The following is a 14,065-nucleotide window of genomic DNA, read 5'->3' on the forward strand; positions in this document are numbered from 1 at the left end:
TTTACCATTGATGGACACGAAGAACAGTTAGTCAGTCTTTTCTTTATAACAACCTTTTACATATTTGAAGACTGTCATCTGGTCCCCCCTCAGCATTCTCTAGACTAAACAGGCCCAATTCATTCAATCTGTCCTCAAAGGTCATGTTTTCTAAACCTTTTTTCAGTTTTGTTACTCTCCTCTGGACTCTTTCCAATTTTTTCACCTCTTAAAGTGGGGAACACAAAACTGGACACAGTTCTCCAGGTGATGCCTCAACTGTGCTGAATATGCAGAACAGTTGCCTCCTGAGTCTTACATAAGAACATAAGAATGGCCATACTGGGTCAGACCAAAGGTCCATCTAGCCCAGCATCCTGTCTTCCAACAGTGGACAACGCCAGGTTCCCCAGAGGGAATGAACAGAACAGGTAATCATCAAGTGATCCATCCCCTGTGCCCCATTCCCAGCTTCTGGCAAACAGAGGCTAGGGACACTATCCCTGACCATCCTGGTTAATAGTCATTGATGGACCTATGCTCCATGAATTTTTCTAGTTCCTTTTTGAACCCTGTTATAGTCTTGGCCTTCATAACATCCTCTGGCAAAGAGTTCCACAGGTTGACTGGCATTGTGTGAAAAATACTTCCTTTTGTTTGTTTGAAACCTGCTGCATATTAATTTCATTTGGTGACCCCTAGTTCTTAATCGTACAAGGTTAGGGCTGGAAGGGACCTCAGGAGGTCATCTAGTCCAACCCTCTGCTTGAAGCAGGACCAATCCCCAATTTTTGCCCCAGATCCCTAAATGGTCCCCTCAAGGGTTGAGCTTACAACCCTGGGTTTAGCAGGCCAATGCTCAAACCACTGAGCTATCTCTCCCCCTGTGTGATGAGAAGGAGTAAATAACACTTCCTGTTCACTTTCTCCATACCAGTCATGATTTTGTAGACCTCTCTCATGTCCCCCCTTAGTCGTCTTTTTTCCAAGATGAAAAGTCCCAGTCTTATTCATCTCTCCTCATACGGAAGCCATTCATCATACCCCTAATAATTTTTGTTGCCCTTTTCCAAATCCAGTATATCTTTTTTGAGATGGGGCGACCACGTCTTCACGCAGTATTCAAGATGTGGGCATACCCTGGATTTATATAGAAGCAATATGATATTTTCTGTCTTATTATCTATCCCTTTCTTAATGATTCCCAACATTCTGTTTGCTTTTTTGACTGCTGCTGCACATTGAGTGGATGTTTTCACAGAACTATCCACAGTGACTCCAAGATCTCTTTCTTGAGTGATAACAGCTAGTTTAGACCCCATCATTTTATACATATAGTTGGGATTATGTTGTCCAATGTGCATTACTTTGCATTTATCAACAGTGAATTTCATCTGCCATTTTGTTGCCCAGTCACTAGTTTTGAGAGATCCTTTTGTAACTCTTCGCAGTCTGCCTGTGACTTAACTATCTTGAGCTGTTTTGTATCATCTCCAAATTTTGCCACCTGACTGTTTACCCCTTTTTCCAAATCACTTATGAATATGTTGAATAGGATCGGTCCCAGTACAGACCTCTGCGGGACATCACTACTCTCGATTCTGAAAACTGGCCATTTATTCTTACCCTTTGTTTCCTATCTTTTAAATCTCCCCACTGTATTTTCCACTGCATGCATCCGATGAAGTGAGCTGTAGCTCACAAAAGCTTATGCTCAAATAAATTTGTTCGTCTCTAAGGTGCCACAAGTACTCCTTATCTTTTAACCAGTTACCAATCCATGAAAGAACCTTCCCTCTTATCCCATGACTGCTTACTTTCCTTAAGAGCCTTTGGTGAGGGACTTTGTCAAAGGCTTTCTAAAAATTTAAATACACTGGATCCACTGGATCCCCCTTGTCCACGCTCCTGTTAACACATCCTAGAATGACATTTGCCTTTGTCATAACTGCATATTACTGTTGTCTTATATTCAATTTGTGATCCAAATAACCACCAGAGCCTTTTCTGTGGTGCTGCTGCCTAGCCAGTTATTCCCTATTTTGTATTTTGGGCATTTGATTTTTGCTTCTTAAGTGTAGTACTTGGCACTTAGGTATGTAAAATCTTTAAGGTTTTCTGGAGTGTTTTTTTAATTGGACTTTAATTGACCTAAAAGTGTTCCTTAAACAGATTCTGTGTTCTAGTGAATTCTCAAAGAGTGTGTGATCACCTGTATAAAACATTTATTTTAACCCGGAACATCTTGGAACTTCAAAAAAAAAAAAAAAAAAACCCAAAAGCTGTTGCTTATACAATACTCAGATCACCAGTCATATTAATCCTTACTACTGAACAAAAAGATCTTTCTGGAAATTTACCATTTTTATGTCTCCCACTTTCTTTGTCTCATAAACATCAACTTTCATAGAATAGACTCAGTTCTTTAGTACCGGGGTTCTCAATCTTTTTCTTTCTGAGGTCCCCCCTAACGTACTGTAAAAACTCCCCCAGCCCACCATTGCCATAGCTATTTTTCTGCATATAAAAGCTAGGGACAGCGTTAGAAGGTAGCAAGCAGGACAGTTGCACAGGGCCCTGCACCACAGTGGGCCCCACAAAACTAAGTTGCTCAGGCTTCAGCTTCAGCCCGAGGTGGCGGGGCTTAGGGCCCCGAGCTTCAGTCCTGTACAGTTTCGGCTTTCTGCCCTGGGCCCCAGCAAATCTAACATTGGCCGTGCTTGGGGGATCCCCTCAAACCTGTTTGCAGCTCCCCAGGGGGCCCTGGACCCCTGGTTGAGAACCACTGCTATAGTACACATCATTTCGGAATTACTGTATGTGTCAGTCCAAATTTGTCTTCTGCATTTCCTTAAATATTGTGTACTTGTCTATTTGAAAATTTAAAACATGAAAGCATTGAAAACTCGAGTGCATCGTTAGTTACCAACTTGATTAGGCACTACTTAGAACAAATGACTGGAACTCAAGTGTTCTGCACAATTTTATTGTAGCTACAGCTGTCTCACTTACTTTCTGCCTGGTTAGAGCTGAGGAAGCTATTTGTAGCAAGCCTCTTTTCTGGCTGCGTATTTTCCACAGGCAGACTTGAATTTCTGAACCTTATCCTCTTCCCCAGTTCAAGGCAATTGTGCAGTGCCTCAATTCCTGCAATTACTAGAAAACAATTCAGAATTGTCTACAAGGCTCCACTGTCTAGCCATGCCCCTTTCACCTTCACACCATATCCTTTGCCCCCAGTACCATGAACAAAAGCTGTGGTTCAGCACTCCTGCCTGTCCATTGCAGTCCTAGCTGCTAGGGCTGGCTCTGGGGTCAGCAGTGAGAGAGATACACTTCCTACACTTGCCTCTTTCGGTAGGGGCTGAAATTTCCAAGGCTCTGTTCTCCAAATGGGACCATTCACTGAGCTCTGTAATTGTTCCTCCTTCCTATCCTGGCAGAGCAGGCTAAGTGGAACAAGCTGAATTGTAAGTGGTACTCCACCTGTAAGTTGACCAAGTGATGAATCACAAAACGGGAGTAGCCCATAGCACCTTGCTGTACCCTGGGTAGGAGTTTAGAGTTTGGATAGTTTGTTTAGAGCCTTCACTTAACCACAGCAATGCACATGCATCACCAAGACTCCTTCAGCAAGTTGTGTATTGCAGGTCAAGCTTCTTAGGACTCCTTAAAACAAACTATTCAAGTCCAGTAATTTTCCCCTACTCCTCTAAAGGGAGAATTCCAGGGTGCCATACTAGTTTCTCTAGTGTATAAGTGAATCATTTGGCAAGGAAGGTAGAATTTCCAAGGAGAGTGGGAACCCAAATGTCTCAACTAGGAAAGAGGTCAGTCCCAGACAGCAAATAAACTTTCCATTTCACAAATTCGTTGGTTGTTTGAAGTGTTTGCCAAACAAGAAAATACACAAAAATACACAAAAAACACAATCCACTAAAAATAATTACACAAAAGTTGCAAATATAGACCTATATCAGTCTGTTGTTCAGTTGTGAGCTACTTGCTATGACCCTGTCTTTCACTACTGGCTGTTCTTGGAGCATGATTGGTCACCTAAGCCACAAGTTGCTATGCCTTGACTAGATGATTGAAACATTTATAAATAGATTATAGGAAACTGAAGGTTGATTCTGTTTATTGTGAACAGATTTTTCATTTCCTTTTAATATGTTCTGAACAAAAAGTCTACTGGAAATAACTAAAAGGCTGCAAATACCGTTGCAGAGTTCTATATTTGAACAAATGTTCATTAATGCCTTTTTTCATTATTCCCCCAGTTACGTTCTACAGGGTTGCCTGTTCTGGATATTATTTACCATTGCACAGATGTCATACTTTCTGAATTTATGTTCAGTATTGCAACCATGAAGCTGTCCTAGATATCTTTTTTAAAAATACCCTATTGAAATAAAATAACCATACATGCAATCAGGTCTGATGCACGCTATTGTTACGTTTATTTTACAGAGTTCGTTTAGTAGAGAGAGGATCACCTCATAGCTTGCCCCTAATGGAATCAGGAAAAGTAAGTACTGAACATGTCTTCTGTACTGTTAAACGTTTCTTTAATTTTCACTTTGTTAATTTTTCTAAGGTGAATTTAGTGCTGAGGAAAGCTTTGTACAGACTGCAGTCCTGTCGTTATCCACAGAGACGTTACAGCACAGTAGCATTGACAGAGCTCTTAACATTACTCTAACAACTTATCTCCCTTTGTTCTGAGGGAATTGCTTCCTACTCCTGAGATGGTAGTTCACTATCTGCCTATGCAGTCCTCTGACTTGCTTTAGAGACAACTACTGGCACCTTTCTTGGCAGTGGTGGTTTTAATGATGACACATATCTCCTGTAAATTGGACTGAGACCACCAAGACATTTCCACCTTATTCATAGGCCACCAGACATCTGGCAGGGGAAACATCTCTGGGATGTATGGGAAACAGTGTGGACTGGTGGTTAGATCACTGGACAGGGACTCAAGAAACCTGGGTTCTATACCTGACTCTGTCACTGGCTGAGTTGGTGATCATGGACAAGTCATTTTACCTCCCCATGCCTCGGTTTCCTCCTCTGTAAAATGGGGATGATACTGATTGTCTGTATAGAGCATTTTGAGATCTACTGATGAAAAGCGCTATATAAGAGCTACGTATTTACTTATTGCTACCAAGATGGGCTAAATTTGAACCAGTTTCTGTAAGTGTGAAAGGATCTATTGCTGCCCTGAGCATCCAGACAATCTAGCTTAAAGAACTGAAACGGAGGCTCTTGGCACCATAATATATTCATTATTTTCCCCATGTGAATGTTATCTTTGGCAGAAAACACTATCTGTCTATCAGGGTTTTATCCTGCCATCTGTTCTTATAGTGTATGGGCACCTTCCATAGGAAGCCATAGCAAAGTCCCTAGTGGATTTCCTGCAGTCACTGGTTCTTGACCCATTTCTGAGTAAAAACTCTACTTGGGGTGGAGTTTTTGGTTTTGAATGTTTTAGAGCCTATTCAGTATTTTTAAAATTATTTATTTATTTTTGGTAGGAAGGGGGTGTCACTGTTGTGTCATTCTTACGCCAGAAAAGCTTTTACGAAGAGGAGGGTTTGCAGCATTTCCTAAATACAGTCAGTCTGGATTGGCTTACTCTCTTATGCAGTTTTCTTCCCCATCTGAGTCCCTTGACTGATACAAAGGAAAGAGAGGGATTTTCTTATCAAAAAGTTTACTGGCAGCAATCTCCAACAGCACAGAATTAGGTATATCTACCACAACTAGCTAATACCATTCCTTAAGTAATATGTCAGTTTTTTTAAAGATTTTTTTAACGAGTCAGGTAAAGGGCTTCTGGGGACAAGTATCATTTATATAGTTACATAAACAGACACGTACATCATCTGGTTTCTTACAGAATATGACTCACTTTGTCTTTTAATAGATCCTCCCTGGAGTTCGCATCATTATTGCTAATCCTGAAACAAAGGGACCCTTAGGGGATTCTCATCTTGGTGAGGTGAGTCACAAAAATTGCCCCTCGGTCTGTAATGAATGAAATTACAGGAGCAAAAGCCACTTTATACTGTATTGGTGGCTTCCTTAAATAAATATAAAGATATGCCAAGCTCATAAATACCTGTCGACCATACAGCTTTATAACATGTGAAATTAACAGTAAAAGAGTTGCTGTTAAAAACCTTTTTCTTGTTGAACTTCAAAACTGTGAGTATCTCTTTAAGAAAAGCTCGGAGACCCTTTTTTAAAATAACCTGCTTTTTCCATCTACATTTTCTACTTGTCTTATTACTTCTGAAATGGAGTAATGGTTATTTCTTTGATTAGTCTAACTTCAACTACACAGAGTTCCTTTATTCTTTTTCTGATCACTATAACCTAAAATGTTCTGTTTAATGTAGTTTAGCAAAGCTGTACATATTTCCTGCTTATTTCATGTTTCAGAGAATAATAAAATTGAACTTAACGTTTTATTTTCAATGAGCAAATAAAGATTTCAATAAATGAAATAATTTGTACGGTCATGATTAAAATTACAGTACAACTTTTGAGAATATATAATCTTTCTGAAAAAATGAGTTCCCGAAATCCCAATGTTTTGTGCTAAGGCTGGAGTACAATATTTTGGCTAAAAAATACTGTCAGTGCCTTTTTCATTATTCCGGAAAAGGTCATTAGTATAGGTTAGTACTGACTTGCCTGTCTCTCAAGAGTTGTTATGAAGCTATCTTTAATATTTTGAAGATGAAAAGTGCTTTGTAAATACTAAGTGCTATTATTGTTTAATAACTAAGAGGGACACTCACCAAAGTAGTCTTATTGGGTGAGTTTCTGGCCCCTTGGCGTTATACCAAATGAAAAGACCAAGACAGTGTAAACGGTCTTGGATCAAGTTGGGGAAGAATTTCCCCAGCATAGACACTGTGAAAGACCTGTCTATAAAGCTGTCATCAAAGGACCACCCTCAAAGTGCTAGTGTAGCGGGCATGAGTGGAAGGGGCATGTCAGGACAGCATCACAGAACACAGCACTGTGGAAATGCTGGGTAGCACTGCAGCCCACAGTACAATCCTATGAGACTGATAGAAATTAGGCAGTTCTGGGGGCTTGTCAAAGTTATGCCAGGAGCCTCTTGAGCCCTCAGAGCAGCCCAAGACCAGGAGAATGCAAAGGCTAGGCACCACTTCCCTGAGGCACAGAACCTCACTCATTGACTTCAGCAAAGCTACTCATGTGTAAGGCAAGCAGGATTTGGCCCTCAAATAAGTATAGAAATAAGGTGAGTGTTGAATCAGAAAACATCATGCTAAAAGGTACTATAGAAGTATCTAGTTATGATTAAAAATAGACGCAAGAATTTTCAAGAATTCTTCACTCTGGATAGATACTTTAATTAATGCCAGTGTAATTGCTTTTAACTTAGATATGGGTTCACAGTGCTCATAATGCCAGTGGATATTTTACCATATATGGAGATGAATCTCTGCAATCAGATCACTTTAATTCAAGACTCAGCTTTGGAGACACACAGACTATTTGGGCTCGGACTGGCTATTTGGGGTTCTTGAGGAGAACAGAACTTACAGATGCAAATGGAGGTAAGACCGCTAGTTCCATTTAAAATGTGTGTTTATACATAGCTTTGAAAGTGCTATAAAGATGTTCACTCACGTGTAGCCTGGTCTGTTGTATGCATCAACATTCACCATTAAGTGCTCTATAACCCTCCAAAGAAGCATTTTCAAAATAGATGTCAATAAGAAAATAAAACAGTGGAACAAGATGCCTGCCAAAAATGACTACCTGGTTATATTCCTTTTGTTAGATGTGTGCTTTTGTATGTTTTCTATACACACTGTAAGCTCCCTGCGGAAAAGACCTTCTGATTCTGTATACAAAATGTCTCTTTACTTTTCGTCTGGAAAAAATATGGAATATTCTTACGTGTTTTGCACCACTGCTGCAACTGGATCTGCATGGACAGATCTTTGCTTATGGAACACTGCTGCAGGATTGGGGATTGGGCTTTTTGTGAAGACATCCTCATTTATTAATTCTGTTTCTATGAAGTTATTAACAAAAGCTTTCCTATTTTTGAACTCACCCTGTCTTTAAGACTATAGGAGCAAGTAATAAACATTTTCTATAAGCTGTAGCTTGTAAATGAAGATACAGGGAATATTTTGTTTTCTATCAAGGAAGCACAGGGGCCATATTAATCACTAGTGACATATACTGTATATTGACAAAAGATAGGGTAAGTAAACAAATGCTGTGAGGCAAAAGACAGTCAGTGTGGCTGAAATTCTCTGATTGGGAAATTATTATGACTTGCAAAATACAGAGACTGGCTGTGATGGTAGCTGAAATTGCTAGCGAAGTATAGTTTCCAGTGTATCAATAGCGTTCACAGTGCCACTGTTAAGAACCAACTGAATCTGTTTGAATTACGGCTGTCAAGCGATTAAAAACATTAATTGCGATTAATTCCACTGTTAAACAATAATGGACTACTATTTATTTTAAAAAATGTGGATGTTTTATACATTTTCAAATATATTGATTTCAATTACAACACAGAATACAAAGTGTCAAGTGCTCACTTTATTTTTATTTTTGATTACAAATATTTGCACTGTAAAAAACAAAAGAAAAAGTATTTTTCAATTCACCTAATACAAGTACTGTAGCACAGTCTCTTTGTCATGAAAGTTGAATTTACAAATGTAGAATTATATACCAAAAAAAACTGCATTCAAAAATAAAACAATGTAAAACTTTAGTGCCTACAAGTCTACTCAGTCCTACTTCTTGTTCAGCCACTCACGCAGACAAACAAGTTTGCTTGCAATTTGCAGGAGATAATGCTGACCGCTTCTTGCTTATAATGTCACCTGAAAGTGAGAACAGGCATTCACATGGCACTGTTGTAGCTGGCGTCGCAAGATATTTACGTGGCAGATGTGCTAAAGATTCGTATGTCCCTTCAAGCTTCAACCACCATTCCAGAGGACATGCATCCATGATGATAACAGGCTCTGCTCAATAATGATCAAAAGCAATGCGGACCGATGCATGTTCATTTTCATCATCTGAGTCAGATGCCACCAGAAGAAAGTTGATTTTCTTTTTTGGTAGTTTGGGTTCTGTAGTTTCCGCATCGGCGTGTTGCTCTTTTAAGACTTCTGAAAGCATGATCCACACCTTGTGCCTCTGAGAGTTTGGACGGCGCTTCAGATTCTTAAACCTTGGGTCGAGTGCTGTAGCTATTTTTAGAAATCTCGCCTTGGTACTTCCTTTGCGTTTTGTCAAATCTGCACTGACAGTGTTCGTAAATCAAACAACATGTGCTGGCTCATCATCCGAGACTGCTATAGCATGAAATATATGGCAGATTGCAGGTAAAACAGCAGGAGACATACAATTCTCCTCCAAGGAGTTCAGTCACAAATTTAATTAATGCATTATTTTTTAACGAGCATTATCAGCATGGAAGCAGGTCATCTGGAATGGTGGCCGAAGCATAAAGGGGCATATGGATGTTTAGCATTTCTAGCACATAAATATCTTGCAATGCCAGCTACAAAAGTGCCATGTGAACGCCTGTTCTCACCTTCAGGTGACATTGTAAATAAGAAGCAGGCAGCAGTATCTCCCATGAATGTAAACAAACTTGTTTCTCTTAGAAATTGGCTGGACAAGAAGTAGGACTGAGTGAACTTGTAGGCTAAAGTTTTACATTGTTTCGTTTCTTCATGCAGTTATATAAAAAAAAATACATTTGTAAGTTATACTTTCACTATAGATACACACTACAGTACTTGTATGAGGTGAATTGAAAACTAGTATTTCTTTTGGTTATCATTTTTACAGTGCAAATATTTGTAATAAAAAATAATAATATAAAGTGAGCGCTGTACACTTTGTATTCTGTGTTGTAATAGAAATCAACATATTTGAAAATGTAGAAAAATATCCAAAATCTTTAATAAATTTCAGTTGGTCTTCTATTGTTTAACGGCGTGATTAATCACAATTACATTTTTAATCACAATTAATTTTTTTGAGTTAATCCCATAAGTTAACTGCGATTAATTGACAGCCCTAATTTGAATAGAACCTAATCAGATGAATTTGATAGGTCTGAATCCCTGTTTATAATTGCTGTGTATTAAGATTACTGTCCAGTTCCTCATATTTAGATCTTCCTAAAGGCATTTAATCTTATATAGTAACTCCTCACTTAAAGTCGTCCCAGTTAACATTTCGTTGTTATTTTGCTGATCAATTAGAGAACATGCTCATTTAAAGTTGCGCAATGCTCCCCTATAATGTCGTTTGGCAGCCGCCTGCTTTGTCCACTGCTTGCAGGAAGAGCAGCCCGTTGCAGCTAGCTGTTGGGGGCTTGGAACCAGGGTGGACTAGCAGCCCCGCAACAGCTCCCCGCTGCCCTAAGTCCCCTGTGCAGCAGCCGCCCAGGAGGCTACCAATTGCCAGCAGTTCAGCTGGCCCTCAGAGAATCATAGAATATCAGAGTTGGAAGGGACCTCTGGAGGTCATCTAGTCCAACCCCCTGCCCAGAGCAGGATCAATCCCAACTAAATCATCCCAGCCAGGGCTTTGTCCAGCCTGACCTTAAAAACCTCTAAGGAAGGGGATTCCCCTACCTCCCTAGGTAACGCATTCCAGTATTTCACCACCCTCCTAGTGAAAAAGTTTTTCCTAATATCCAACCTAAATCTCCCCCACTGCAACTTGAGACTATTACTCCTTGTCCTGTCATCTGCAATCACTGAGAATAGTCTAGATCCATCCTCTTTGGATCCACCTTTCAGGTAGTAGAAAGCAGCTATCAAATCCCCCCTCATTCTTCTCTTCCGTAGACTAAACAATCCCAGTTCCCTCAGCCTCTCCTCGTAAGTCATGTGTTCCAGACCCCTAATCATTTTTGTTGCCCTTCGCTGGACTCTCTCCAATTTATCCACATCCTTCTTGTAGTGTGGGGCCCAAAACTGGACACAGTACTCCAGATGAGGCCTCACCAATGTCGAATAGAGCGGGACGATCACGTCCCTCGATCTGCTCGCTATGCCCCTACTTATACATCCCAAAATGCCATTGGCCTTCTTGGCAACAAGGGCACACTGCTGGCTCATATCCAGCTTCTCGTCCTCCCCGCACTGCTATGTGCTGCTCCTGCCCTCTGCCTTGGAGCTGCTCTCCAGAGCCTTCTGCTTGCTGAGGGAGGCTAATGTCAGGGTGTCCCCCTGCTCCTGCACCCCACTTACCCAATCTCCATAGAGCCGGGGGGGGGGGGGGGACATGAGGACAGAGGGAGCTTCCTGGCAGCAGCTGCTGCGATCCCAGCTTGCTGATGAACTTAACAAGGTAGTGAACTTAAGAGTGGTGTCAGCGTATTTAAAGGGGCAATGCGCATCTCTCTCTCTCACACACAGGGTGCGTGTCTCTGTCTGCCATGCTGCCTCCCCACCCTCCATTCCTGCTGCCTTGTAGAGTCTGAGGCTACATTAACAACGAGTTAACCCTTGAGGGCTCAGCCGAGTGCTAGTTCATCATTTAGCAGAAAGGCATTCCCTGGGAAATATCCCACCCTCTGACTCCACCACCTCAACCAAGCTTCACAATCATATCTGTGTACAGTATTAAATTGTTTGTTTAAAACTTATACTGTGTGTGTGTGTGTGTGTGTGTGTGTGTGTGTGTGTGTGTAGTCTTTTGTCTGGCAAAAAAAAAAATTTCCTAACCCCCCCACATTTACATTAATTCTTATGGGGAAATCAGATTCGCTTTACATGGTTTCGCTTAAAGTCGCATTTTTCAGGAACATAACTACAACGTTAAGTGAGGAGTTACTGTAAAGCATTTTGTAGGATTTTCTTGCTTTATTAATTATTTTATCCAGGAAAATGCTCTGAAGCTATAAGGGGTCCAAGGAGCAGCAGGGATTCTTATTCTGAGAGAATAGTAACTGAGTGTTTTCTAGTCTTTCGTTTCCAGTGGAATAAATCTTCCCATGAAGTAGCCGTGGCACACTTCCCTCTCCTTCCTTTCTCAACTCCCTCTTCAGAAGGACAGGTCCCTCTTCTACACAGCATCTGGGAGATGTCTTCATTGAGACTCAAACGCCATTGCCACAGCCAATATATTTTCTCTTATGGATGACATATGTTAGTTTATGATAAGTCTAAGATCCCAGAAGAACTCTCATCTCAGCTTAGGGGTGGCTGGTTGGTTTTTTTTGTCTTGTCTCTAACTGATAAAAATTCATGATACAAACAAATTGCAACATTGTCATAGTTTTGTCTTAATCAGTGATTTGATATCAGCAATATAGCATATTATTTCGGCATCATAGGCAGACACCATAGTGGTTTAATATTCAAAGCTGCAAGATAGATTCAAATCCCAGAAGGGTCAGTTTCATTCATTGTCCTTCAGAGGCAGATAAACAGAACGCCATACAAGTCACTCTGTCTGCTCTACATAAGAATAGAGATTTGATCCGGTGTTGGCTAAAAATTTCTTCTTCTCCCATGTTGTGCTCAGCAACCTAATTAGCTGTTGCCCTCCATCCCACATTGCATTTCAGTAATCGTGAATGTATATAACTTGTAACGTGCTTTGGATCTTCTGAAATTCAAGGATACTTTATAAATGGAATGTTGTTATTTTACTAATCTGGATATTTGTATAATTTATTTGATATAGTACAGATTTAAGTCGTTGCTTTTCCCTCTCTGTAACTAGAGCGACATGATGCACTTTATGTTGTGGGTGCACTAGATGAAGCCATGGAGTTACGAGGGATGAGATATCATCCAATTGATATTGAGACATCAGTAATTAGAGCACACAAGAGCATCACAGAATGGTGAGTGTTGTGAAACATTATCTCAAACTCTAGCCTGTAAGATGTTTTCTGTGTTTTTGCTTGGATAGCGCAGTTGATTTAGGAAATATACCAGTGTTCCAGGAGTTTATCACTTGATCATAAATTATACACTCTCTAAGCTAAAACTTGGTATAAGCCGTTTTTATCAGAAAAGACAATTTTCTTTACTCTTTTTGGGTTTTTTTAAAAACATGCAACATACTGTTTGGTGGTAATTGGTGGGGTTTTGGTTTTATTCTGAGTTATTTTTAGCAGTGGGGTTTCGAAGCTTAGCTGTTTGTTTTCTTTCTTCAATCTTTTTTGGAATTCCTTTAGAAAGCAACATAGCAAGTTAGTTTCATTATGGAGCTGAGACCAATTATTGATTAAATATCAAGATGCTGAGTTAGTGATTATCTGCTTTTCCTGAGGGTTTCTACAACACAATTTGTAGCATTTATATATTGTATAAGTAATTGTTTGCAAGGGGCCAGTACTATACTTGCAGAAAATATTGTGTAAAGGCGTTCGGTAAAATTTTCAAAAGTGCCTTTGTCCCATTGACTTTCAGTGAGATTTAGGTGCTTTTTGAAAACTTCACCCATTTTCAGTATATATTTCACTTTCTGCCTAGCCTCTTCTAGACTTAGGGCATTAACTTTACATCTCATTAACTTTACATCTACTGGTCAAAACAGATCTCTTGCTCATTATATTTTTTGATATTTTCAATAATTATGGCAACGAGTATGCCTACGATGTGGAATTTATACAGGTGACTGTAGACTGTGGATAGGCAGATGGCTACTGTGGGTAGCTGATATTTATTTGTATATTTTATATCTTGTAAAAAATCAAAATTGCAATCCAGTTGTGCTGCTGGTATGAGTATTCACATCTTATCACTGCAGCCGTGGTCTGCCCTCCCCTGCTCCTTTATCTACTTCTTGCACCTTATCTTAATTCAGGCCCCAGTCCTGTAATCAGCTCCATGTAAGCAAAGTCTTGCATGGATCCTGTTGATGATCACATCCTTATTATGTAAGATTTTCAGAGTTGGGACCATATTTTTCATATGTCTGTCTGGGGCCTGTCACAATGGGACCCTGACCCTCATTGGGTGGTGCCATAATACAAATATAATTTAATAGTTATGACAGAGTGCGCTTTATTGGCTAATAAGGG

The 14,065-nt window shown here is 40.0% G+C and overlaps 1 protein-coding gene across 6 annotated transcripts in view; it reads left to right on the forward strand.

Moving 5' to 3' along the window:
• DIP2C (disco interacting protein 2 homolog C) overlaps nt 1–14,065 on the forward strand; it is a 485,782-nt gene that overhangs the window by 458,246 nt on the left and 13,471 nt on the right. For all 6 annotated transcript variants that reach the window (XM_084620447.1, XM_084620449.1, XM_084620450.1 and 3 more), the window contains 4 exons: nt 4,450–4,507; nt 5,915–5,989; nt 7,412–7,586; nt 12,757–12,880. In XM_084620447.1, the coding sequence (XP_084476573.1) occupies nt 4,450–4,507; nt 5,915–5,989; nt 7,412–7,586; nt 12,757–12,880 (432 nt within the window). The remainder of the gene's footprint in view (nt 1–4,449; nt 4,508–5,914; nt 5,990–7,411; nt 7,587–12,756; nt 12,881–14,065) is intronic.

Source organism: Lepidochelys olivacea (assembly GCF_965140295.1).
Source record: "Lepidochelys olivacea isolate rLepOli2 genome assembly, chromosome: 2".
NCBI lineage: Eukaryota > Metazoa > Chordata > Testudines > Cheloniidae > Lepidochelys > Lepidochelys olivacea.